Source organism: Cyprinodon tularosa, unplaced genomic scaffold, assembly GCF_016077235.1.
Source record: "Cyprinodon tularosa strain WSP-4 unplaced genomic scaffold, ASM1607723v1 ctg6, whole genome shotgun sequence".
Lineage (NCBI taxonomy): Eukaryota > Metazoa > Chordata > Actinopteri > Cyprinodontiformes > Cyprinodontidae > Cyprinodon > Cyprinodon tularosa.
In genome coordinates this window covers 4,110,810-4,138,286 of record NW_024039340.1, presented here as the reverse complement: position 1 = coordinate 4,138,286, position 27,477 = coordinate 4,110,810, and the positions used below count along the sequence as shown (strand labels likewise).

The 27,477-nt window shown below is 40.9% G+C and overlaps 1 protein-coding gene across 1 annotated transcript in view; it reads right to left on the bottom strand.

The window, feature by feature from the left end:
* LOC119797805 (nuclear export mediator factor NEMF-like) overlaps positions 1-25,200 on the bottom strand; it is a 34,649-nt gene extending 9,449 nt beyond the window's left edge. Inside the window, exons 1-24 of the mRNA XM_038307017.1 lie at positions 25,032-25,200; positions 24,854-24,922; positions 22,416-22,518; positions 19,920-20,045; positions 19,663-19,811; positions 16,847-16,914; positions 16,656-16,745; positions 15,672-15,745; positions 12,501-12,571; positions 12,348-12,423; positions 12,123-12,263; positions 11,836-12,044; positions 11,584-11,751; positions 11,432-11,495; positions 11,261-11,349; positions 10,024-10,127; positions 9,856-9,918; positions 9,673-9,785; positions 6,393-6,450; positions 6,217-6,275; positions 6,011-6,131; positions 576-810; positions 457-499; positions 329-378 (exon numbers count right to left, since the gene is read on the bottom strand). Coding sequence (XP_038162945.1) covers positions 329-378; positions 457-499; positions 576-810; positions 6,011-6,131; positions 6,217-6,275; positions 6,393-6,450; positions 9,673-9,785; positions 9,856-9,918; positions 10,024-10,127; positions 11,261-11,349; positions 11,432-11,495; positions 11,584-11,751; positions 11,836-12,044; positions 12,123-12,263; positions 12,348-12,423; positions 12,501-12,571; positions 15,672-15,745; positions 16,656-16,745; positions 16,847-16,914; positions 19,663-19,811; positions 19,920-20,045; positions 22,416-22,518; positions 24,854-24,922; positions 25,032-25,090 — 2,402 coding nt within the window. The 5' untranslated portion in view covers positions 25,091-25,200. The remainder of the gene's footprint in view (positions 1-328; positions 379-456; positions 500-575; positions 811-6,010; positions 6,132-6,216; positions 6,276-6,392; positions 6,451-9,672; positions 9,786-9,855; positions 9,919-10,023; positions 10,128-11,260; positions 11,350-11,431; positions 11,496-11,583; positions 11,752-11,835; positions 12,045-12,122; positions 12,264-12,347; positions 12,424-12,500; positions 12,572-15,671; positions 15,746-16,655; positions 16,746-16,846; positions 16,915-19,662; positions 19,812-19,919; positions 20,046-22,415; positions 22,519-24,853; positions 24,923-25,031) is intronic.
* Positions 25,201-27,477: the final 2,277 nt, after the last annotated feature.

Below are 27,477 nucleotides of genomic sequence, written 5' to 3'. Positions count from 1 at the left end.
AGCCCTACTTTAAAATGTGAAGCTGTGAAAATGGCTGCCTTCCAGGATTTTAAGGGATTACTTTCATTTAAATGTAGCTTCAGGTGTTTTTGTTTCAGATTGCAGTTTGCTGACTAGTAGCCCCACTCTGACAGAAAACAGAGACGGCTCGGCTTCTTTCACGAACCTCATTTCTAGAGATTTGGGTGATTAATTAGTAAAAGGCAGTAAACTTTTAGAGAGATCCAGAAGAAAAGATTGTAACGCGTCACGGACTGATGCAGGCTCTAATACGGAGAAAGACACATTCAAATAAAGAGGGAGCTGAAAACATCTGTTTTATTCTCACCTTCTCTGTTTGGCACTCATGTGTTTCTTTGCTTGTGAATCCATCTCAGCCTGAAGGGATCAAATAGCCACAATGAAAAAATGACCTTATATAAATTAAATAACATGGATAACGATGTGGGTAATTACCTGAGGAGAGGTTTCTTTTTTAAAGCCAGGGTTGGGAGCAGTCCTAGAACCAAAGCAGCAGGTTTAGATTGCTTCCTCATGGTGCGGAGGAGGAGGAGGAAGTATCCATGCGACGTTACCTGTTTGGCTGTAAGTGAGGGAGTGAGATGGTGGTGTCCGGAAAGCTGAACTCGTCGCTCTTTGCCTCGTCTTCCACGCCGCTGTCTCCATCGTTACCGTCCTCCGTGCTGCTCGGCTCCGCCGCCGTCCCACCGCCGTCTGTCTCTGCAGCGCTTCCCGTTTTACCTTCATCGTCGTCCTCTTTGGTCTCTCCTGATTTCCCTTCGCCTTGATCTCCATCACTGCTGTCATCTCCTGTGAAATCCAACGAAAAATGTTTAATTTAACCACTTAAAGTAATCACTCCCTAAAAGTTTTGTTCGGTTTTTAGTCACACTTCAGTCGCCTAGCAACCATGACAGCTTGAGGCCTAGATCTATGAAGCCACAATATTTAATTTTAATATCCTTTATCTTGATCTTTATAAACATATAAATAATCAAAAGAAAACATAAATATTTGAAAATTAATTGAACATATGTTGGCTGGTGAAAATTGTAGAAAAAGGCAAACTAAGTGATTCTAATGTATCAAATTTGAAAAGTTTATTTAGGATTTAAAGAGTTTTGGCTTCCATGAGGAACTAAATCTACCAATAAAGCCAATATTTCTAAGCAGCGTCTCTAAAAACAGATTTTTTTTTTACATTTTACGTCACTTTGGGGAGTCAACAGTTGGCGCTGCTTCAGTGAGCACTGGTAGAGTGACATGTGACTGAGTTTGTCGATCAGAAACATGGTTAAATATCGCGTTAGTGGGAGCATCACAGGCTCTGCAGAAATGAAAGACACTGAGATACCGTCGTGGTTCCAGTCCTGAAGCAAATCTTCAGGAGCAGACGACTCCACCAGCAGCTGGTGTTTCTCACTGCTTTCCACCCCAGATTTTGTGAAGATTCCCAGTCATCCCCGTCATGGTCTAGCTTGAAAAAGTTCAGTCTAGGCAACTGGACGTGAAGAGTGAACTTTTTCATTTCACCCCAGATTTTGCTCCGTCTTCAAGTTTTAAAAACAGATCACCGTCCAAAATCTCTTAGAATGACGCCTGAGCTTCAGAAAAATAGCAGGATGCTGCATCCATGGCGGCAGAGGTGTCAAAAGTAATGTTTATTACTCCAGTACAAGTAGAAATCCTACAGTTTAAAAACACTTTTGTAGAAGTTAGAGCATCAACTTCAACTTTTTACTCCAGTAAAAATGTAAAAGTACCATTTTTAAAACTACTTAAAGTATAAAAGTAAAAGTAATGCAGGACAAATGTTAAAGGAATAGTACACCCAAAACATGATTAGCCTTCATTTTCTACTCACCCCCATGCTGAACAACACTCTGGAGTACTTTTTTGATATCTCAAATGCATCTGGAGATCTGGGAGGCTTCTTGCTGTCTGCTGACATTCAAATAATGGAGGTCTATGGCGCCCGAGGCAGAAAGGTCCATAAAAGTCCACAAAAAACGTGTCAATATTCCTCCATACTGCTCGTCCAATGTATTCCAAGTGTCCTGAGTGGGTAGCGTCCATAATTTACTCGAAACAAAGTCATTTAGAATGTTTTTAGAGCATAAACAGTAGCGTATAGGATTTCCTGAAAGCGCGCGCCTGCGAGCTCACGACGCTACGGAAACCGCGGCAGACCAAGCCAGATGAAAGTGCGCATTCAGCTCGGCAAAGAACTCATGCTCTTCCTCAACACTGAAGTCCTCAGACATTTTTCTTTCGTTGTTTCTTTCTTTGCACAGGTAAACAGCACATTTCTTCTTCTACGCTTGCATTATCGGCAGAGCAGACGCTGAATGCGCACTTTCATCTGGTTTGTCTGCCGCGGTTTCCGTAGACTCGTGAACACGCAGGCGCGCGCTTTTAGGAAATCCTATACACTACTGTTTATGCTCTAAAAACATTCTAAATGACTTTGTTTCGAGTAAATTCTGGACGCTACCCACTCAGGACACTTGGAATACATTGGACGAGCACTATGGAGGAATATTGACACGTTTTTTGTGGACTTTTATGGACCTTTCTGCCTCGGGCACCATAGACCTCCATTATTTGAATGTCAGCAGACAGCAAGAAGCCTCCCAGATCTCCAGATGCATTTGAGATATCAAAAAAGTACTCCAGAGTGTTGTTCAGCATGGGGGTGAGTAGAAAATGAAGGCTAATCATGTTTTGGGTGTACTATTCCTTTAAGGACAGAAGCTTTACTGCTCTACCCTGTTGAAGAAACATTTTTTCTACAATTCTGGATCATAACTTCCTTAGACTTCATTTTTATTTTTTTTTTTATAGCTAATGATAACAGTGTCACATTTAACTTTACATCATCTTGAAAAACTATTGTATTTGGTAAGTGGTGAACAACAAGTTGGGGCAGCACAGAGTCCAACGGCAAAGAAATTGTCTAGATGAAACTAGGCCATAATGAAAATGATTCTCAGCAAGGCTAAACATTTCCTAAATTATTCTGCACTTCATATTCCGTATTGTGCACTTACATAACCTTACTTTATTCACTGTTGTTAGAAATATTTTATTTATACTCCGTTTGTGTTTCATGGGTTGTGTACTAATGAACTATTATGATGTATAATGTGGTGATTTATCGTTTATTAACTCTTGCTAAAGATCGTTCCAGATAAAGGTCATGCAACGGATGGGTTGTGAAAGAGGCTTGAACATCCTCTATCACATGTTTCTTCTAACTATGTGTTCTTTAACAATTCAATTGTAAAACAACCACATGCTTTGTTTTAACCTATGTGCTGAGGTTTAAAGTAAGATCATTGTGTTTCCCTTTCCCTTAGTTAAACCTCAGCTGGTGTAATTAGGGACATCCCCTGACTTCAATAAACAGTGAGGAGAAAGCTGAAGACCAGCAGAGTGGATTGGAGATTTGTAAACTCTGCAGTCTTCTTCCTACTCTCCTCGCGAGTAACTAAATGAATTGTCTCTGTGCTTTCTTTCTTTCCCTGTATGTATGTATGATATTTTAGGTGCTTAGACCTGACAACTGTGTAGAAACCTGGGGAAACACCTATAAATCCTTGTGTATCCGTTATGCACATTACAAAAAAAGGCCATCAGAATGTTTCATGTGGCAGGATTCCACGACCATTCCGACATACTATTTATAGAGTCCCTTTTCCTCAAACTCACAGATCTGGTAGAATTCTAACAGCTCTCTTTATGTACAAAGCTAGAAAAAAACAACTACCAGAAAATATTCAAAAGCTGTTTTCTGATAGAGTTGGGGGCGATAACTATAGGGAAAAACTTAACTTCATATCCTTGAGGGTTCGAACCATCATGAAGAGAATGTCAATTTTGGTCAGTTGTGTGACGGTCTGGAATAAACCTAAATAAAGAGCTGAAGCAATGTCCAAGCATGAGTCTGTTTTGAAAAAAAGCTCAAACTGATGTTTTTCAAAATGGAGTAGAAGTAAAAGTTGTCGGGAAAATAAATACTCCAGTAAAGTATAGATAGCAAACATTTCTACTTACGTACTGAAGTATTTGTACGTTGTTACCTGAAACCTGCATGGAGACATTGCCTCCACTATCTCCACTGATCGTTCTCACTCAACAGCTCATCATTAAAGCTCCCCTGGTCTCTCTGCTCTCTAGGGCAACAGGCTCGTGCTGATAGGCTTGTCCTCTATCATGTTTGTATTTGTACTCTTCTAAAGTCTCTTTATTCTCTGAATTAGCATTGGTCTCCATTGGTTACTGCTGTAAAGCTAAGTGGACTCCCCCACATTTGTCACTTTTTGTGCTTGTTTTAGATACGGAAGTAACATTTTTTCACAAAAACAACCAAAAACCAAAATAGTTCATTTACAAATACAATTTGATTTAAAAACTAATTCCTTGCATATTTTTCTAAACGAGGCTTTAATCTGCAATCTGCTCTTTAATAAACACAGTCGATACTTCAGGTAAACAAACCTATATTCTGGTCTCAGAACGTGGTAACAGTTTATTTTGGGTCCTAGAAATTTTATTATTTCCATTTTTATTTAGTTTTTGCCACGGTCGACCTCCTTTGCTGCCCAAACTTGGCCAATCTGCATCAATCCGCTATGAATCATGGGAGAAGATACTCCGGACGCATCCTGGAGATGCTGCATGTGAAGGAATCTTGGGAGGATTTGTGGATTCCTCTTAAGATTCTGTCTAGAAATGCAGCCTTTGAATGATGCTGCCGCTGAATGGGGGAGACCCGTTGTTCTTGATTCTTCTGGGACTTCCTGGATGAGTCGAATCTCTCGGGTGTAAATCGTTTCTACTGTTTTCCCCTTTAGTGAACCATGGATTTCACTGAGGTTCTCTGGCGTAACTTTTGAAGCTCTTCCAGGACTGATGTCTAGTGAATGATTAGCCTACTTCCTGCTGTAAGACAAGTTCTAATTCATGTTTTCCCGATTTAAGCCTTGATGCAGCTTTTTAAACAGAACTCAGCTTTTTAAAGGAAAAGTCGCTCATATTCAGAATTCAAACTTCTGTAAGTTCTTTAAATCTGAAATTATTCCATCCTGTTCAATAAATGATCAGTGTTTTTAATTCAGAGTAATTTTCATGTGAATGTGTTTTACTGGAGGCATCCATGTTTGTCAAAGAACACTACTGCCACCTACTGGTTTGTGACGTCACGGTGCGGTATCGGCTGTTGATCAAGTCCCAGTGCTGTATCTGGTGTTTGTCACAACGCGCTATTATCCAAGTCATCTTGAAAACATTCTTCTTCCAAATGTTGGCTACATATTACGGGTTTTTTCTCTGGCCAGAAGTTCGATGGCAAACCCTCCCTCTTCAAGTTGGCGATCCAACGACCAACCCGTCCGTGGAGGATCAGGAATCAGAAAGGTGGAATAACCCTTTTTTTTCACTTTTACCCGATGTATTCCAGCATCCAGCTGCCATGCACGTGGGCATTGTCAGTTTCACTATAGCTCTGGTGAATTTCAATGGTGAAGTCCTCTGGAAATCTTCAATAATTGTTGTTGATTGCAGATGTGTCTAGTAGTTCCCATTGATTTAGCTTGGAAAGCGGGGAGAATGGCGCTAGGCTTACCGCACCGTGACGTCACTGCCGGAAGATGGCAGGAGGGAGGGGTTACTATATTTGGGCAAAATGGCCGCTCCCAGACTCAGTGATCACAACGAAAATTATTGTTTTCATTTTTTACTGATTAACGCTAAAATAATTAAATCATAGAGAACGTTTTAGTTTTAGGTATAAATAATGATCCATTGATTATTTCTTGCTGACTGGACTTTTCCTTTATTTCTAGATTTAAGAAGATAATCGATTTATTTTGGTTGGTTTGGAAAGTTTTTCTACTAAACTGTGGTTTGTGTTCAAGTATCTCATCCTTGTCATACATTGTAAAATTTTCAACGGTCTGAGGCGTTGAATTGTGATCAATCTGCCAGTCCTGTAGGAGCGCCTTCGTACCGATCAGCTCCTCTCCCTCCTCTAACAGATCAGCAGTTCTGGATGTGACCTCCTCCAGGTCCTCCTCCACAGTTTTCACCTTCCGTTCCCCGCGGTGCCGAAACACACTCTGCTCATCCACCTGTGAGACGATCAGGAGGAGACATTTTTTAAAAGCCAGACGTTCCAGAGCCACTGAGCTGAGGGGCTTTCAGAGCTGCACTTACCTTAAAAAGGAAACCGAAGCCCATGATCAGGTAGGAGGGAGGGAGGAAGTTTTTCTTCCCTAAAAAGCAAAACCAAGAAGAGAAAATTCATCCTTAGAGCAAACATCCATTTAAAATATGCTCAGATAGATAAACATATAAGAGGTGACATATTACAGACTGATAGCAAGTCGTACCTCTGATCATGAAACTCCCAGTAGTCAGATACTCTCCAGTGGGAGCGGTCTTAGACACCTGGAAATAATTAAACATTTTCTCAGTCAGTAAATACAGCATGCATGCTTATTTATTTTCTTTTTAAAATCTTATTTTAACATGTTGAACATTAAGATATACGCATACATACTCCACCATTCCTCCTGCAGGATGTTCCTTCTATGCTGAGGTTGTTTGCTAGCTAAAAATGTTTTCTGCTAAGGATAAAGTGTGAAATTAGATTTTTATTTTCCTCTCCTTACCCGTTCTGATCCCTTTTTTTTTTATTTCTTTTTTCCTAATTGTAAAGCCAGCGCCTTTAATGGCAGTGTGACACCGCGTCCCCCCATGGATAATATCTGTTTTTGTTTTCTTGGGCAGGCTGTACCGAAACTAAATTTCCCGCTGGAATTAATAAAGTAAACTAAATTATCCTATGGTGAATTATCGACCGATGATCAACTGTCATTAAATGTATTGTTAGATGAAAAATTTTTTTAATTAGATTTTCTCCCGACCTTACGGTTCCTGATTGGGAACCTCGTTACCCCTTGTATGCTACACGACGCAGGACGCACAATGAGTCTGAAACTCGCCCCGATCGAAAAAATTCTCGAATGACTGGAGAATCGGCCCGAAAAGGAAAAAAAAAAAAACGTATAGTGTACGCCCGGCTTTGAGGAATTCCTTTCAGTCGATATTGTTACTGCCACCCACTAGAGGGCGGCACTTTACTCTTAACCAGAGCCTCACTGGTATTTGCAATAGAAGTAATTCCAGAGAGGAGGCATGCTGGAACAGAACCAGGGCTGTGTTCGATTCCAGCGACCCAGCGCAGATGGACCGGGTCCTTCCAGGTCCGTGAAAATAAGGAGACCGAAAGAGTTTGGCTGTGGATTCAAAAAGGTCCAGCTTTATCCGGCTTTCACCGCCGTACGCTCTGTCGCCTAGCAACCGTTACAGTTGACACACAAAGCAGGCAAATAATGGATACCAAACTTCTCACTACTGTTCTGGATGCTAATAACATCTTATGAGGAGCTTCAGCAGCAGTGCTGTCGTCTAAGATATCCGATTTATAGTCCCCACACTGCAGAGATATTGGAATCTGAACTTAACCTCTTAACACCCACCTAATTTTAAGCAATCCTCGCCTTTTTTGAATTCTGAATATATAATATATATAATATATAATATAATATGACCCAAATGGAAAAATAATTACTGTTATTGAACTATGAACTGTTAATTCAATTCAGGTTTTTTTTTCTATAATTCACAACACATTTCATCTCAAGGCACTTTACTATTCACCAGATCATCCAGTCAGGTTGGTTAAAAGTTTTCTATCTAAGTAAAACCAGTTGATTCCATCGACTCATTGACTCTTCAGCAATCCCTCACACTAAGCATGCTTGTAGCGACAGTGGAGAGGAAAAACTCCCTTTGAACAGGAATAAACCTCCAGCAGAACCAGGCTCAGTGTGAGCTTTAAGCCCAAATGACATGTGAGATAAATTGTGTGAAAGCTAACACGTTGGTTCCTGAAAATATACATGAAAATAGTGAGACTAAAAAATAGCCTAATCTCCAGCAGTTAAAACATGACTCATAGTTTGTTTTTTTCTCGAAAATAATAGGTATTTTTTAATAGCAGTAACAAAGACATGCTTGACAACAGGCATGTGTCATTGTTTTACATTTATTCTGGATCATCGTAACCACCAGTCCGTCAGCCCTCTAGGTTAGAGCTGGGTGATAAAGCGGTTTTTATCGTTATCGTCATTCACTACGATAACCGGCAACAATTTTCCAATGTTGGTAAAAGAAACTTAATTCTGCCGTTTTTCCTGTGTGGGAGGGTGGCTGGTATTTCCTTCCCAACCGTTGCATTTCCGAATTCTCCCGAGTGGTGCACAACTTTACACGAGTGAATAAAGTGAATGTGATTGGTCGTTTATCAAGGGGGGCGGGATTGTTGTGGCGGAAGGTTTGGAAGCAAGTTTGGTTGTGGCCGGTTTGTCGGGAAGCATCTTGCTAACCAGTTAGCAACTTAGTGCTAGCAGGTTCCCAATGGGAAATTCCATTGGGACCAAGTAGCACTAAATTGGTGCCTTAGAAACGACGCTGTCAAGGAACGCTATGGACTTCGGAAACATGCAAGAGGAGGAGAGTTTAGTGTCGGAGGTCGTGGATGAGTCTCCTCCGTCATCCATTTTTTATTTAGAGGAGGAAAGCGGGGACGAAGATGTTGTGGAAGAGGACGCCAGGGCGGCAGAAGCTTGGTTTGGTGTAGAAGGCTTCCAGCCGTACATGTTTGAGCCCTTGCCTCGCAACGCTGCCAGTTCTGTTAGCTCTACGCCTGCCGAAGACACAGACGTCCATCCCCGTGAACACTGGGACGGAACTCAATGGGAAAGGAAAGGATTCTGATTTCAACCGTTGCGTATATTAGCTGTGACATATGTATCAAGATGCTATGACCTAGAAAATGTGATTGACAGATGACCGTTGATATATGATTGGCCGAATTTAGGCTGACGTAGAACTAACTGGCCTGCAGAAGATAACGAAAAAAAAAAACAGATTTTAAGACCAAATTTCTTTTTTTTTAAATAGACATTTTCTACATTTTGGGACAATATAGTCTGATAAAGACACGTGACTCCACCGATCCAGGCAGAGGCGTAAACAAAGAGAATGGCGGATGAGCCCAGTGAAGAAGCGTCTAAATGTAAATGAAATTACATCCGTTAATCCCGTGGAGCCGAGCGAGAGCAGAGATGAAGCCGAGCTGAGAGAAGACGTGGAGAGCTCGCTGTCAGAGCTGAGGGCATGGCAGACCGGTTTTGAGTGAAGGTGTGCGAGTTTAAACGATGCACGTTGTTCTCACTGCACGCTCAGTTCGGTGGCATTAAAAAGTATGTCATAGATGTTGAGCAAAATAACACGAAATGCAAAGTTTGTCTGAACAGTGTCAGGACTACCCAAAGTAACACATCCAACCTCCACCACCTGCAGCGCAGCCAAGCTGCTAATTTTAAACTGAATGGGTGTAAGACTTTAATATTTAGTTGCATTTCCTGAACATGCCTTTATTACTGATAGAGGAGCTGGAGCATTTATTCCGCTTGATACAGATGTGATTGTATCTTTAAAATCTTTATCTTTAAAGCAGCGTCACTAAAGCGATCTGTAATGGGACGATCCGTGTTTACATTTAGATCGGTGAGATGCTGAAACTTCTAACAGATGACTGACCTGATGGTGGTGGACCCACCAGGCACTGGTGATGATCTTGGCGTCCCAAGCAGCGCTGTAGCACACAGCCATGGTGCCGGCCTCTGTCAGAGTGCGGGGAGGAACGGGATCCCCTGAGGAGACAGACAGCTCAGATCAAAACGTTGATCAGGTAAGATATTCAAAAAGGGAGCTGCAGAATACCTGAGGGGTTCTTGATGACGCAGCTAGTTGCTCCATGAAGATCCGCGTGGACATAGATATCACCTGGAGGAGAGGAGGCACAGGCTGGGCCACGTCTTTTCAAACTCAGCTGGTGCAAATAATTTTCCTGAAAGCAGGAACTGCAGCGTGCAGCTTCCATGGTCCTACCTGCACGTAGGTAGCGTTTAACGATCATCTCGTTCTGCTGCTGGTCCCTGCCTGCAATGACCAGATAGTTCTCAGAGCTGATGAACCACAGGAACTTCTCAAACCTGTAAACATAAAAGGAAGATGTAAAGAAGCTGTTTTTTAACCATATGGTGGAAATATTCAAAACTCTATTTTAAACAAAGTGGTCAACTTAAACAGGACACCAGTCAACTCCAGAGGGCTGCTGGTTACACCGGATTTTATTAAAGGAAAAGTCTGATCATATTCAGAACTGAAACTTCTGAAAGTTCTTTAAATCTGAAATGATTCCATCCTGTTCAATAAATGATCAGTGTTTTTAATTCAGAGTAATTTTCATTTCAATGTGCTTTACTGGAGGCATCCATGTTTGTCAAAGAACACTACTGCCACCTACTGGTTAGTGACGTCACGGTGCAGTATCGGCTGTTGATCAAGTCCCAGTGCTGTATCTGGTGTTTGTCACAACGCGCTATTATCCAAGTCATCTTGAAAACATTCTTCTTCCAAATGTTGGCTACATATTACGGGTTTTTTCTCTGGCCAGAAGTTCGATGGCAAATCCTCCCTCTTCAAGTTGGCGATCCAACGACCAACCCGTCCGTGGAGGATCAGGAATCAGAAAGGTGGAATAACTCTTTTTTTCCACTTTTACCCGATGTATTCCAGCATCCAGCTGCCATGCACGTGGGCATTGTCAGTTTCACTATAGCTCTGGTGAATTTCAATGGTGAAGTCCTCTGGAAATCTTCAATAATCGTTGTTGATTGCAGATGTGTCTAGTAGTTCCCATTGATTTAGCTTGTAAAGCGGGGAGAATGGCGCTAGGCTTACCGCACCGTGACGTCACTGCTGGAAGATGGCATGAGGGAGGGGCTACTATGTTTGGGCAAAAATGGCCGCTAACAGACTCTGTGATCCAGACAAAAATTACCGTTTTCATTTTCTTACTGATTAACGCTAAATTCATTAAATCACCGCAAACATATTAGTTTTAGGTATAAATAATGATCTATTGATTATTCCCTGCTGACCGGACTTTTAGTTTTATCAAAGGGCATCAGAGGGGAGGGGATGAAAGAAGACAGAATTGGAATTTTCCTTCTTGTCGCTGTTCTGCACTTCATGATGTTCTGTTACATAAACCATGACAGGGTGTCAAAAAAAGGCTTGTAGCGGTAAGAATATTTTTGTGGCGGGTGTACATTGCCCTCACCAGTAGACCTTCCGGGCTTTCTGAATGGTGATCACCGTCTGCACCTCTTTCAGGGTCTGATGTGTTTTTCTCTCTGCAGATTTCATGGCCTGCACAGACAGAGGAAGAGGAGCATTGATCGGCGTGAGGACTTCTCAGCGACAGAGCACCAGAGCTAATCGATTCACTAACCTTGCCTGCAGCTTCTATGGTTTTCTGTTCCTTTTTCTCCGCGCTGCGTTTGTGGTCATAGTACCTGAAAGCAACACAGTAACAAACTCCACCAACCTGAATCATTGCAGAGGTAAAGCTTGCATCTGTCTGCGCTCTTACTCCAAACCCACCTCTTTGCGTTGGCGTAAGCCGACAGCCCCAGATCCACGTCCACCAACATCGGCTTGTTCCTCTGCAGCTTCCTATTCTGACATTTGTCTTTTTTGCTTTTCTTTCCCTTCTCCTCCACCTTCATCTTCTCCTCCTCATCCTGTTCTTCGTCAGAGATGTAGGGGTTTCTGTTTGGCAAATATGTTCAAATGCATGGGCGAGTTTATTCCATTAACATAGGAAGGGTTTTAGAGAATGGGATGCAGCCTCACTTCAGCAGCATGGTGATGTGGTTGGTCTGCAGCTTCAGCTCCTTGATGGCGCAGGCCACGGGGTCCCCGGACGCTTGGGCTTCCTTCACTATGACGCCGATCTCAGTCCAGTCCACCTGGTTGGCGAGCGCGCTGCGCACCACCTGTAGCGCCCTCTCCACCACAGGCAAGTTCATCTCCACGAGCTCGCCCTTTACTCTGTCCACCTCCTGTTACGCATGCGGGAGTTTAAGTCAAAATCCTGACAAGATTCACCCAGACAAGCCTAAAAGGTGTTTGTGGATAACCTGTGCTTGGTGCAGGGCCTCCAGCCTCTGCTCATGGTCCTTCTTCACATTTTCCAACTTCTTCAGAGCCTGCTTCTCCTGCAGCAGGGTTTTCATGTCGATCTTCTGGCTCTCCATCTTGGAGAAGAACTCATCCACTGCCTGTGGGGGGAAATGATTGGGAAAAGGGTTTCTGTCAATGTTTTCTCCCCCAGGCAGGAAGTTAGCTGTGAGGCTGATCTTTACCTTGTTGAAGGTGTCAAACTCCAGATGGGGGCTCTCTGTGTGCTGGGCGAAGAGGAACGGGTGGAACTCATCGTACCTGAGGGAAGACAACATTTGAGAATACTACTGACGTAGAAACAGCTGCAGAAACGAGCAGATTTCTCCAGGACGTACGTCAGGAGGTCTTCGCTGGGTTTGTCTGGAGTCAAACTTGGTTTCTTCTCGCTCTTCTGAATGATATAACCCTTATCACACCAAGAAAGGATGAGATGAATGGTTAAATATAAAACCAGGAAAGAACAAAACGCAACCGGAAACGTTTCTTTTTTTTTTATTTAATTGCATTTTGTTGGGATACAAAGGAGGACAGATCAGTAGAGAAATAAAACCTTTTTATGAATCAAAATGTGATTGAATCAAGAGCAGCGATCCAAACTGTCCAAATCAAAGACTTGTGTGTTAGAATGGCCTAGTGTTTTTTTTTTTTTTTTGTCAGAGCAATACAATACAGTTGTAGTTACTTTCAGGGAACGTACAATGTTAGTACCGCCACTCACATTTTTTTTCTTTGTAAAAAAAAAAAATGGAAAAATAGATTTATTAAATAAAATCTACAAATAAGTACATTTTGAAAAAAATTGCAAACTTTCAAAATATTGGTAAAACTTTTGTATACCTAATATAAATTACAGTCAAAACCTTACTTGGCTGTTTTTTCAGATTATTTTTGGGAACATGCTATTTACGTTCAATAATATTGGAACAAAGTTCTCTCCATACACTGAAAGCAACTGGCAGAACAGCACTGGGGCTAAACAAACCAATCATCCTCTGTGTTCTGCTATCAGATCACTTTGTCAACACTGGAAAAAATCAAAATCTAGATAAGTAATTTTTTCTTAAAATAAGTGCATTTGTTCTTTAATTGAGGAGGTAAGACATTTTGCCAACGGAACAAGACAATTTAAATTTAAAATAAGAAAACACAACTGCATTGTCTTATTTCAAGTGTATATTATCTAATTATCTTTTTAAGAGTAAAAATACTCATTCCATTGGCAGACATCTCATTTACCTACTCAAATCAAGGTTAAAAACACTTAATTTAAGACATTTTTTACTTATTTCTAGTAGAGATGTCCCGATCCAGGTTTTTGGACTTCCGATCCGATGCCGATACTGGCCGATACCAGCCTATCTGAGCATGTATTTAAGTTTAAGTTAAAGTATTTAGCCTTAGTTGTAAGACTCATGTTGAAAAGGGTTTTAGTACTCTTGATAACATCTAGCCAGCTGAATTAGGTGAGATTGAATAAAACACAATGATTGGTAACAACAAACTTACCTGTTTATTAACAGATAAACACAAACTGGACAAAATTATGAATAGCAATCTGAAATTGCATAGTGAACAGTAAAACCGTAAACAGTTAAAGGTGCAAGTATTACTGTAAGTTTTAATAAAAATGCAAAACAGACAAGAGTGGAACATAGTCTATTAACTTAGAATCAGGACTCTACTCTTGAAAAAAGACACTGCTTAAAAAAAAATCAGTGCAAATAATAGTGAACTATTACACAAAAATGCCTTATACTCCCCAATGTCCTCCACACCTAGTCTCCATCTACACATCGTGCAGGATAAAATAATCCCACACGGCTGACATTTTCCCCGCTATCTTCCAATTCACCTCTTTTAATGGTTAGGCCGGGAGACAGACCCAAAAAGACCTGTGGGTGTGTTGAAGGTGTTCTGGAAAATGCGGACTGGATTCGGGGAACACTGGCGCAAAATAGTGGAATGGATCGTTTCAATCGGCGAAACTGGAAAATACGGACCGGATTTTTTTTTTAAACTGGATCGGCATTTTTACATGCTTTGCCGATACGCATTTTTTTGCCAATATCGGCGTCCGATCCGATACGTGGATCGGATCGGGACAAGCCTAATTTCTAGATAGTTTTCCCAGGGAAGGAGTTCCTGGAAACATTTACCTCTAGATTAGATCCTACATCATAGAAGCAGAAATACGTCTGAGATCTGTTTGTTTGGCTGGTGTGTAAGGGCAGCTCAGACTGCCTTAAAGCGGCGCTCTGGGTCACATGACCCATTCAGAGACAGATCCGATCCTCTAAAGTCACAGAATAGTTTTTGAGATGAGCAGCCTGTATAGAGCATCGATAGGCAACAAGTGCTGAAAAATCATTAAGAATAATTCAAGTGATGCTAATAATTGGATCAAAAGTATTGAAGCTTCGCTTTAAAGGAGCCCATCATCCAATCAGAGCATGAGCTGCTCTACAAGGAACAAGGTGAGAAACTTTGCATCTCTAGAGGAACAAAGCTGGTAGAGAAATATTCCTAAAATTCCTAAAAAATATGGCTGCAACTAATTATTATTTTTCTAATCGATTAATCTGTTGATTGCTTTGTCAATTAATTGATTAATAATCTGATAGCCAAAGGTTCCTTCACTGGAAAAACAATCTAGAAATAATTAAAAGCTTCTTAAATTAAGTGTATTTACCCTTAATTTGAGCAGGTAACTTAGTTCGCCAATGGAATTAGTATTTTTACTCTTAAAATAACATCATTAGAAAATATGCACTTGAAATAAGACAATGCAATTTTTTTTTTTTTTGAAATGTAAATTGTCTTCTTCCATTGGCAAAATGTCCCACCTCCTCAATTAAAGAAAAAAAAAATTTTTAAGAAAAAAATGACTTACCGTAATTAGATTTTTTGCAGTGTTAAAAGGAGATATTTTACAGAATCAAACCAGGTGAAACTAAAACTTTTCCAATGAGGAGTTCTGTGTATTAATGAACCTTTTATTTTTTTAAATCTTAAATTCAAAATATTTTTTGCATTCTTGGTATAATTACTGCTCTAAGTAGGTTACTCTGTCAACTAAAGGCTCGTTTTGGGGTTTCTATGTGTCGTTTCTAAGTCACCAATTTAGTGCTACTTGGTCCCAATGGAATTTCCCATTAGGAACCTGCTAGCACTAAGTTGCTAACTGGTTAGCAAGATGTTTCAGAGAAACCAGTCACAACCAAAACGCTTGTGAACCTTCGGCCACAACAATCCCGCCCCCTTGATAAACAACCAATCATATTCACTTTGTTCACTCGTGTAAAGTCGGGCACCACTCGGGAGAATTCGGAAATTAAACGGTTGGAACGGCCGCTTCCCTACGACTTTAAAAACAAACCTTCTTTCACTTTACAACGTTGGAATAATTCGATTCCATAAAATCCCAACATCTTCCTTCAACTTTAACGGTTGTTATGGCAATGTAACCAAAAACAAAAGCATGTCTCTCTTGTTTTTTTTTTACTCACTTTGCCACTGAATCTCTCCGTTTTTTCCAAGTATGTTTCAGCTAGCTGCAGGGCTTCCAGGATTTTAGGAGCAACTGAAAAAAAGAAGGAGTTTCTTAACAAAGTTCTTGTGTACGGAAGAGGATTAGGGCCACTGAAAAAAAAAGTTAACTGATTTTTAAATTTTATTTCAGTTTAACATGGGAAAAAAGTCAGAATTCTGACTTTAATCTCAGAATTCTGACTCTAATCTCAGAATTCTGACTTTAATCTCAGAATTCTGACTTTTTTCCCAGAATTCTGACTTTTTTCTCAGAATTCTGACTTTTTTCTCAGAATTCTGACTTTAATCTCAGAATTCTGACTTTTTTTCTCAGAATTCTGACTTTAATCTCAGAATTCCGACTTTAATCTCAGAATTCTGACTTTTTTCTCAGAATTCTGACTTTTTTCTCAGAATTCTGACTTTTTTCTCAGAATTCTGACTTTAATCTCAGAATTCTGACTTTAATCTCAGAATTCTGACTTTTTTCTCAGAATTCTGACTTTTTTCTCAGAATTCTGACTTTAATCTCAGAATTCTGACTTTTTTCCCAGAATTCTGACTTTAATCTCAGAATTCTGACTTTTTTCTCAGAATTCTGACTTTAATCTCAGAATTCTGACTTTAATCTCAGAATTCTGACTTTTTTCCCAGAATTCTGACTTTAATCGCAGAATTCTGATTTTTTTCTCAGAATTCTGACTTTTTTCCCATACTAAACTGAAAAAATCGCGTGAAGTTACGTGAACTCAAGTGAACTTCTGTTCTCGCAAGTTAAATCTCCAGACCTGTTGCCGGAGCCGCAGAGCCGCACCGCACCGCACCATAGTCAAAAGGGCGGTGTGAGAGGTGGTGTTGCGGTCTCCGTTGGCTCGGTAACCGCACCGGAGCCAGTGTGAGCAAGGGGTAATCTTCTTCTGTACTTGTCAGAAAAAGAATGAGAAAGAAAAGACCACCGGTACCTTCAGCAACATCAGCTTGACTGTCAGTTTTCAAAGATCCCGGCAGTCCTGCTTCGATCAAACTGTGCTCTATCAGAGTGGCTCCGTAGGCTAAAGACACAGCAGGAGAGGAAGCAGCATCAGAAAGAAGCACAAAGGGTTTTTCTTTATTTTTTATGTGTGCTGAAAAAGTTGTTTTGTTTGTTTCTTACGCAGATGCGGGTTCAGGACTCTTTTCACCTGCTCTCCATGTTGGGCCTTGCTTAAGATTTCTGAGAGCCTAAAAAAAAAACATGATGAATGTTCAGTAGTGATGGTGAGATAAAGCCTCATAAGGCAATGAACAGTTTGGGCTAATGTCACCACCTACTGGTGGAGAGAAGAACTACAGTTAGTAATATAATCTGCAATTGTTTTTCTTGTATTTTTTTCCCCATTTACGTTGCTTTGAAATTGTTAATGATTGCTGGATATAACACATTTTGTTGTAATTTTTTTTCTAGCGCAAAATGTCTTAGAAGAGTTAAGGTGCACTGTTTTTCTGCAATTTTAGTGAACTAAGCTCAAGCAGACAGTGAAAGTGCTTGTGAAAATTGGATAAAGATGAGCAAAATTAAAGGTGTTAGTCACTTTTATTCAAAAATGATATTTTTTCCACAGTTGTTGGTTTTAATCAGGTAGGAGGTTATGTATTCAACCAATCTTTTGGCTAACCAATCTAATTTGTCAGTGTTTTTACAAAATCTATATTTGCACAAAGGCAAAACAATAAAATAAGTAAAATTCACCAAAATAATTGTTAAGAATTTTCACAACTTTCAAAAAGCCAAGGTGGGTCTTGAACCTACAACCTTAGGATTGGAAGTCAATGGCTGTTTCTCAATATGTGTACTTGTGCGTGCTCATGTGCTCGTGAAACGTCATCAGCCTCAGCACTAGTGCTTTTCCAATTCACAAGAACAACAAGACAAAGAACGGACAAAGTCCCAGGATGTTGTTCTCGCCCCTCACTCTTTACCCAGCATGCATCTCCGTTACATAGACTGACAGCTGTCCCAGCATGCACTGCGGCAGCAGCAGCTTCCAGGTTAGAGCTCAGAGTATTAAGTTAAAAGTTCTCTTTTCTGTTGTCGTTGTTCAATAAAGTATGTTTTAAGATCATTTGATGCAAGAACATTACAATAAAAATAAAAAAAATTCCAAAGTTGAGAGGACCGCGGCAACCAGTGGAGCTCCAAAGGTAACCGCAGCGAGGGCTAACGTTAGCCCGTCTGCAGCAGTCCTATGGCTATGCTGGCTATTTTTTTTGTTTAATTTGGTAAAATGTTCATTTGATTTGTGTTTATCTGACTGTGTTCATTATTATTCCCCCACTAAATGAAAAAAGTTAGAATTTATTATTTTCTAGAGACTACTAATAACAGGAGGGGAAATGCAGCTCCAGACGAGCCGAGCGTGTGATGATGTCATCAGTATGCATCTGTTCCAACTGGCCCATATTTATGCTGTGTGCTTGCGTTCTCCCCGACTCCTGTGTTCTTCTCTAGAACATACATGGTGAGGACACGAGTCTGTACTCACGTTCTTGTGAATTGAGAAACAGCCAATGTCTTACAGCTGATGCCACTGGCACTGATGGCAATAAATCAGAAAACATTACTACTCATCACTGATGTAACAAGTGTAACCAGTGGCTTGCTCAGATTCTGATCATTATATTGTTTAAAGGCATTGTTGCGGCTACTCTTGCATCAAAAAAGTTTCCAAAAAAATCAAAAATTGCCAGAGTAGTCTTAGGAGGAGGTTTTTCGACTCACAAAACAAAAAGCACTCGTGGAGAATTTTCTTGTTTCAAAATAAGGGTGTTTTCTTTACTAATAAAAAATAACAGAAATATTCTCAGAGTTGACTTACAAAAATTCAAATATAAAGCTAAGTGATGTGTGTGAAAAAAGTGTTGCACTCCTCACTCCTTCAAACAAACAATAAGATCCACCTCATCAGCTGCTTCTACTTGTTAATCGCAGCAGGAGGCGGACTGACAAGGAGGAGGGTCAAAGCAAAACCAATACATAAACAAATAAACAATAGCTCTACCATTCACATAACCTTAGCTCTTTAACATTAATAATTTAGCAAAAGATAAATGAACCTAATTCTTAATAGGCTCCAACAGGCATCCTATACAACATTTTTCAGTTAATTAATGTGTTCCATAACGTTTTGGATGATTAAATGAGTAATTTCAGGTCGAACAAAGGTTTTCTCGGCCGCCCTGGTGGTCTGTAGGGGAAATACCGTACTTGCAATTGCAGGAGCCCTCGGCCCGCACCCACAGGCTCAGAAGTCTCGTGTATCGCGAGAGTCGGTCTTGCTTTACGGCGAGAACTGCTACACACCCCGAGTGCATGCTCGTTGCTAGCGCAGTGGCGATATTTGTGCAGTTATCATGGCGGAACCAGCGAGAAAACAGGGACAGCCCATTTCGGAGCAGGCAAGGAAGAGGAAAAGGGCTCTCTACCGCAGTAGACATGGTGATTCGTTGTGTTCGCCTGTCTGCTGAGCTCAAAACAACCGCGCCTGGCTTGACGGAGAAACCAGGAGAACAGCTGAGCATATTTACGACAGTGCACTTTTACTTTCGCCCTCTGGGGGGAGCCTCGCTGGAAAATCAACACCGGTTGCATAGTATACCTTTAATCTAACCAAAATAGTTTTAACCAACTAGATTGGTTGCTTTTCCAACCAATCTATTCTTAGAATATAAATAAACTCTATCCAACTGACAGCAACTGTCCTCCAAACTCCGCTGTCGAAGTTTGGGGCGAGCTGAACCACTTCTTGAAGCGATCGTGTGGTATGGCGGCGTAGCGAGGCTCCGGACATCATTGATTTTGGGTCCTCTCCTAAACGAAGCAAACTTCGCCACGCGCTTCACGGAAACACCCCCTCGACTACTCAACACACCCCTGGAAGCCTCACACCATCCCTAATGTTCAGTGAATCATGATAGGCATCATCATGTTACCGCTCCAAAGTGATGAGGGGCTCTGGGGGCCTGGCGCTCTCCACGGGGTACCGCTCCCTCACTGCTATCTTCACATCTTCTGCCTCCGCTGTACGGAACCTCAGCAGATTCAGGATGGTGTACTCATGGTCAGCCAGGATGATGTTGCCCTAAGAGAGGACACGGACCACATCAGGCGGGTCACTACGTTTGGCCGCACAGGGGGGGGGGAGGGCTGTGTTTTACTTGACACAGTTCTTAAAGTGCAGCTCTCTAACCCGGTCGTAGAGTTCCACGATGAGGTGGTAGGCGGCCTCATCCGAGCCGAACTGGATGTCAACTATCCTGTCGATTCCCAGCTGCTTAACCTGGGTCAGCCGCCGGCTTTTCAGATGTTTTCGACACTATGGAGGAAAACAAAAGCTGATCAGACGTGGGGGATTAAGAAATTAAAAATCCAAAGCTGCTCAAGGGTGGAAAATAAAAGCATTCGTTAAGCTACAAACACAACGTTCAGTATTTCATTGGTATTGTAGATGGCAGACCAACACAAAATGCATCATGGGAATAATTATTTCCAGTCCACTGAGTCCTTGCTGTAGAACAGGGCTGTCGACCTCCAGTCCTCGAGGTCTGGTGTCCTACAAGCTCTTACTGAGGCCCAAGTAACACAGTTCAATCAAAGGACTAAATTACCATCCCATGCACTCTAGTACTCCAGAGTCTTTCTAACCACCTAATAATGCGGCTCAAGTGCGCCGATAGAAAGACATGATGCATACAAATCAGAGTAGCCTGCAATGTTTTAATATGCCACCTATACTGTGACACAGTCTGGATTCTGAGCCACTTGTTCAGCATACAGTTCGTGATGGACTCAGACCTGAACCTTCAGAGGCTCATAAAGGCAGTTACTAACCAATCACCTGTAGAACATTTCCAGGATTAAAGGACTAATGTCCATTCAGGATCTAGAAAAACTCATTCAGGCATTTATCTTTAGTAGAATTGATCACTGCAACAGTGTCTTCATAGGTCTGCCTATAAAGTCCATCGGAGGTGCAGCTGATCCAAAAGGCTGCTGCCCTTGTTCCAGTTCAATTCAGTTTATTTCTATAGCGCCAATTCACAACACGTCATCTCAAGGCACTTTCCAGTTAACCAGATCATCCAGTCAGATTGATTCAAAGTTTTATATCTAAGGAAAACCAGTTGATAGCATTGACTCATTGACTCTTCAGCAATCCCTCACAATAAAGGCTGATTCATACTCACAAACCAGGTCGTCTGCATGTGTCGCAGTAAATGCAAATGTGCCTACGCCCCCTCCGCAGACACTCTGCTGCACCTCTCCAAATTGTAGATGACCGCAGACAGTGCTGCAGACAGGAGGCCTCTGATTGGTCTAATCTACATCCACTCTACACTATGCGTATTTCCTGTTTGGTACCTTACTGGCTTGTTTTGTTTGTATGACCGCCATTATGGAAAACAATGCCCCCGCTTCCTCACCGCCTCGGCGGTATCTAGACCCACAGCTAGTTCCTGACTGTCCCTCTTGCGTTGTGGCGTGGAATAACATAGCGCAGACCACGCTTCAATTTTGGGCAGAAATCAAAAATATCTGCGACAAGCTCACTGCGACACACTGCTGCGGGAGGATAACCAGACCTTAAGCATGCTTGTGGTGACAGTGGAGAGGACAAACTCTCTTTTAACAGGAAGAAACCTCCAGCAGAACCAGGCTCAGTGTGAGCGGCCATCTGCTGAGGCCCACTGGGGTTCAAGGAGACAGAAGCAGACATAGAAAAAGAAGCATAGATACAAAAGGCAACTGTCAACCAGCTCCACAGGCGGCCCCGTCCAGGAAACACACAGCCAGGCAGACGAGCTCCGAGCCAGCTCCCATGTCAGAGGATGAAGAGAGCACATCCAGTTAGTCACAGTCAGAGAAACAGGACTACACTGGAAAACAGGCTGCAACAGGCTCCAACATCTATAAACATCTATAAACAAAGGCAGATCTAGTGTTCTAACTAGAACTAAGAATGTGGTTTTAAATATTGTTTCCCAGTAGTTGGAGAGTTGTGGAGAGAGACAAAACATGTTAAAGAATGAACCAACTTTTAATCTACATCTTGGGAAATACTGAGAGAATCTTTGATTGATATATTTTAGTAATCTGTAATACAATCTGTGTATCTATTTGTATTCAGTCGGATTGTGTTCAATACTGTGGGAAAAGCATTGGGCCTGTTTTCTTAATAACAATCTTGATCATCATGATCCTGTTTGTTCTCTAACCTCTGAGGCCAAAAAAGAACAGAAACCTTTTTTCCCCCCAGGTTTTTATGCCACAAATGGCTCGTTTTTTGTAAGAGGAAAGGGAGTATGATGCGGCAATGCTGTTGGATTCAAACCCGGGTCTGCCATGTTGAGGACTAACGCTAAGTATATGGATTACTAACCACTGTGCCACCAAAGCACATCCAGAACAGGTACATCTCTGACGAGGTTCAATTAAATACAGGATGACTGATTTTTTGTTTTTTTTTTTAATTAGAAGACCTTGAAAGATCATAATTCATTTTATTTCAGGTAATCTTGGTGAAAAGGTGGATAAAAACAAATACACACTACATTTATAGACCGTAGATCAGGTCTAAGCTCAAAATAATGCACTTATTTTGAGCTGGCAGCCAAAAACTTTTTGATGGTCATTCATTAGGTTACAAAGAATTATAATCAGAAAGTGACTGAGTAGTTGTTCTTACTTTCATAGCAAAGCCCGAAGGCATCATGTTCTTGGGCCATTCAAAGTCTGTAGAGTGAAAACGGGTCCCAGACTCTATCAGGAGAACAGCTTTGCTGTCCGGCCTGAAACAGCAACAAAAAAACAGGGTTAACGCTGCTGGCTGATAAACTCACTCCTGTTTTTTGTGTGGTGGTGTAATAAACTCTGATAAAATAAAGCAAAACTCCAACTATTACATAGTCATCAAGGATAATATACATTAATAATAATAATAATAATAAACGCATAGCCCAAGACAGAAGAGAGACCTCCCCAGGTCAAGACTCAGTACATCTATACCTTATAGACAAAGGACATTCTTTGGAGGACCAGAATGTTCACATTTTGGACAAAGAAGACAGGTGGTTTGAGAGGGGCGTGTTAAGAAAAACCAACCTTATACAGAGAAGGTGGACTCAGATTTCAGCTTCCAAAAACCTACAATACAGCAATAGAGTTGATTCCTTCCCACTATCATCGCAACCCCAACCCCTTTACAGGAGAACAGAAGACCTCTCCTATTCAGCCAGACCAACAATTCCCTCTAACGACCCCCTTTCAGAGACATAGACAGGTATGGGGCATTGCAGGCTAACAAAGAAGCCAAACGACCCCCATTCCAAAGGGGGGGACCCATTCATCCGTTTCTATTTGCATGTTTTCTAAAGAAAAACCAGGCTTTGTTGGGCTGCTGGATAAAACCTGGAACTAAACGCCATTTCGGACATTTTGAATTTAAAAAGCTTCCTGGATGGGAAGAGAAACATCTTCAAACTTGGAAACAAAGTCCAGTGGATTGTTTTTTTTTACTTTTTGGGAAAAGTAATAATAATTTAACTTTACTGATCTCACACTAGAGAAATTTATCTCTGCATTTAACCCATCCCCTTGGGGAGCAGTGGGCGCTGTGCGGATCGAACCAGGCATTTGCAACCTTCTCAGAGCACAAGCTCTCTGCTCTAACCACTATGCCAACACCCCCCAATAATCAGGTATGATTATTAAACCTGACTCTATTATTAACTCCACTGGATCGGTGGGCTTATTTACAACTAGTTCTAAGATGAACAACTATTTGATAGAAAGGCCTCTGAGATCTGAATCATTTCCCTTCGAATAGCTGTAACAAACTATTCAAACTAGAGCCTAGAGTTTTACTTTTTTAGTTTAAAGTCGTAGGGAAGCGGTTTTTAGCTTAAAGTCGTAGGGAAGCGGTTTTTAGTTTAAAGTCGTAGGGAAGCGGCTGTTCCAACCGTTGCATTTCCAAATTCTCCTGAGTGGTTCCCGACTTTACATGAGTGAATAAAGTGAATGTGATTGGTTGTTTATCAAGGGGGCGGGATTGTTGTGGTGGAAAGTTCACAAGCACTTTTGGTTGTGGCCGGTTTGTCGGAAGCATCTTGCTAACCAGTTAGCAACTCAGTGCTAGCAAGTTCCCAATGGGAAATTCCATTGGGACCAAGTAGCACTAAACTAGTGACTTAGAAACAACGTTGTCAAGGAACGCTATGGACAGAGGAAACATGCAAGAGGAGGAGAGTTTAGTGTCGGAGGTCGTGGATGAGTCTCCTCCGTCATCCAATTTTTTATTTAGAGGAGGAAAGCGGGGATGAAGATGTTGTGGAAGAGGACGCCAGGGCGGCAGAAGCTTGGTTTGGTGTAGAAGGCTTCCAGCCGTACATGTTTGAGCCCTTGCCTCGCAACGCTGCCAGTTCTGTTAGCTCTACGCCTGCCGAAGACACAGACGTCCATCCCCGTGAACACTGGGACGCAACTCAATGGGAAAGGAAATTATTCTTATTTCTAATTTCAACTGTTGCGTATATTAGCTGCGACATATGAATCAAGATGCTATGACCGAAAAAATTTGATTGACAGATGACCGTTGATATATGATTGGCCAAATTTAGGTGTTCAGGCTGATGTAGAACTAACTGGCCTGCAGAAGATAACGAAGAAAAAAAAACATTTTAAGACAGGATTTTTTATTTTAAATAGAAATTTCTAAATTTGGGGACAATATAGTCTGATAAAGAGTACATATATATACATGTTTAGGCCAGAATGATTTGACATTTAAATATGACTTCCCTACGACTTTAATGAAAAGAAAGCAAAGGTTAGGAATATGTGCTTTGAAGCATGTCTGGAGAAAATCTTGTAATCCTGTTTAATGTATTTAAAATAAGTTCTTCAGTAATTAACCTTTCATATGTTCCAGTGATAAGAAAAACCAAAACACTGGCCTGCAGCAGAACCAGGAGGTCTGATGGACATTTAGTCAAACATAATGTCTCACAAACAACACCTTGTTGTTTTTTTTACTTGTAATGTAGCAGAATCCTACAAAGATATAGAATAACAGTTAAGACGGTGGTGTACATCATTTTATAATTATAAACTTCAAACTGTCCTTACTTCTGAAGACGGATGAGATAGGTCTTGTTGTCGATGTCATACACGTTATTCACTCTCATGCCAATGTAGCTGCGGAGAGATACATGAATCAGTAACCAACCAGTGTGAACCAATCCACATTAGCCGTGTTAGCAGTTGGCTAAGTTAGCGTTAGCTCCGGCTAACAGCCGTTACCTACTTGGCATTGATCTCTGCTATGGCCGCCCTGATGTCCACAGTGGTGAATCTGGTTTTCATTGTGACTTACGTCCAGAAAAAAGCTCTGTTTGTACTGTAATGATGGACAACGTCACATAACTGAAGCAGAAACAAGAAAATCATGAGGGGAAGTTCTGCGCATGCGCAGTTAAGGAGGCGGATGCGCCACGAGCCGCCGCATACTACGTCAAAGTCGCGGCCATATTGCGAGGGGAGTTTTTGCTGAACCGTCCGTCAAAAAAAAAAAAAAAAAAGAATGTAAAAAATTACTACGAATTACTGAATTACTACGAGAGAGGATTAGGGCCACTGAGAAAAACAGTTAACGGATTTAGAGAATATTATTTCAGTTTAATATGGGAATGACTTTTTTCACAGAATTCTGACTTTTTTCTCAGAATTCTGGGTTGTTGTTTTTTTCAGAATTCTCACTTTAATCTCAGAATTCTGACTTTTTTCCCCTATTAAACTGAAATAAAATTTAAAAATCAGTTAACTTTTTAAATTGTTTTTAGTGACTCTAATCCTCATCCGTAGAATTACTGACGTCTAGCTCCAGAAATATTTTATTACATGGTAATTACTAAATAAAAGGTTCAGCATATTGTACAACATGTTTATGTTTATGCATTTATCAGACGCTTTTATCCAAAGTGGCTTACAAAGTAGACACAATATTACAGTTATCTTCAACATGACAATAATTTCTTTAGAGGAAAATCCCAAGTCAGAATCAGTGGTCAGGGGCGGATTTAGGGAATTTGGGGCCCTAGGCAAAGACAGGCAGAGGAGACACTTATTAATATAAGCGTTCTGATGCAATTTTTATCAAAAACATACTTAATGTGCACAAATAAGGAATAAATGTATTAACTATACATGTAAACAGAGTTTGATGAGGCCCCCAGGAATTTGGGACCACTGCCTAGTATTGCCTAATGGTAAATCCCTATGGGTAAGCTATGGGCAACATGCCTTCCATCTTGTATTTATTTAGAAAAAAACAACATGCTTATAGAGACTATTGATATCCAGACAGACAGACAGACAGACAGACAGACAGACAGACAGATATACAGATAGATAGATAGATAGATAGATAGATAGATAGATAGATAGATAGATAGATAGATAGATAGATAGATAGATAGATAGATAGATAGATAGATAGATAGATAGATAGATAGATAGATAGATAGATAGATAGATAGATAGATAGATAGATAGATAGCAGTTCAATTAATAGAGCCTACACTGAATCGAGTATGACTGCTTTTAAATCGAGTATGACTGCTTTTAAATCTAACTATAATGTGCAGATATGTTTAGTTTCGTTTTAGTTCTAATAATTTCTACTAATAAAAAAATTGGATTGGATATTAAAATTGACATTTATATTTAATCGAATCAATCATTTAAATTGTTTGTGTTTGATTCTTATTCAGAAAACTTTGAGTTTCCAGTCATTCTGCTGTTTTCCAGGATTTGACACTCACAACATGTCTGACGCGCAACATATTCCATCTCCAGTAAAGTTCGTGCGGAAGCCCATCGGGTACAAAAATGGTCCGTGTACCTTCAGGCAATTAATTTTTTTTCCGGAAAAACCGAGGGCATGGGCAGCATTTCCTTACAGCGATGCCTAACAATAATAATAATATTTAATGATTGTACTTTACTGATCTGACATGGGAGAAATGTCGGTAGGAGCCTTGCCCCTTCCTCGCTCCAGCCTCATTTAGCTCTCCTCTGCTATTCCTCCCCGGGCTCTTCTCATGGAGGTGCTTAAGAATCTGCTGCTCAAATAGCATGTGAGTCTGATGATTTCTAGATGTCTCCGTACAAATATCAACTGATGTTTTCACATAAATGGAAGTCATTAGTCATCTCATCTTCAGTTCAAATTTGATTTATTTTGGATCCTTAATAAAGTGACTGCAGCATGAAGCATGGTCCATTTTTGTCCATATTAAACATGTCATTTATTTATTGTGTGAATTCCTCACTTTATTTCATTTATTGATCATCTCCTTGTTGATCGATGTGATGGAAACATTTAGATATGGGCAGACTTTTAATTTAGAATATTAGCTGGTGGATAGTCAAATGGCCTGCTGTTGCCTGCAGACATCAAACTCTGGTTTGGATCTGAAAACATTCAAACTATGATCAACGTTTTATTCAAAGTGGGCCTTAAATGAGAGAAACTATGATGCAATATGGCTCCAACTTTGGTTTTTCATAAAACAGCCTTTGCATGGAAGTATATTATTGTCCCACAATGGAGAAATTCCCTCTCTGCATTTAACCCATCTCCTTGGGGAGCAGTGGGCTGCCATTGTACATTGCCCGGGCAGCAGCATGGGGTTAAGGGTCTCGCTCAGTCTGTGGTAATGTGTGCACTGCTAAAACGGCCTAGAAATAAG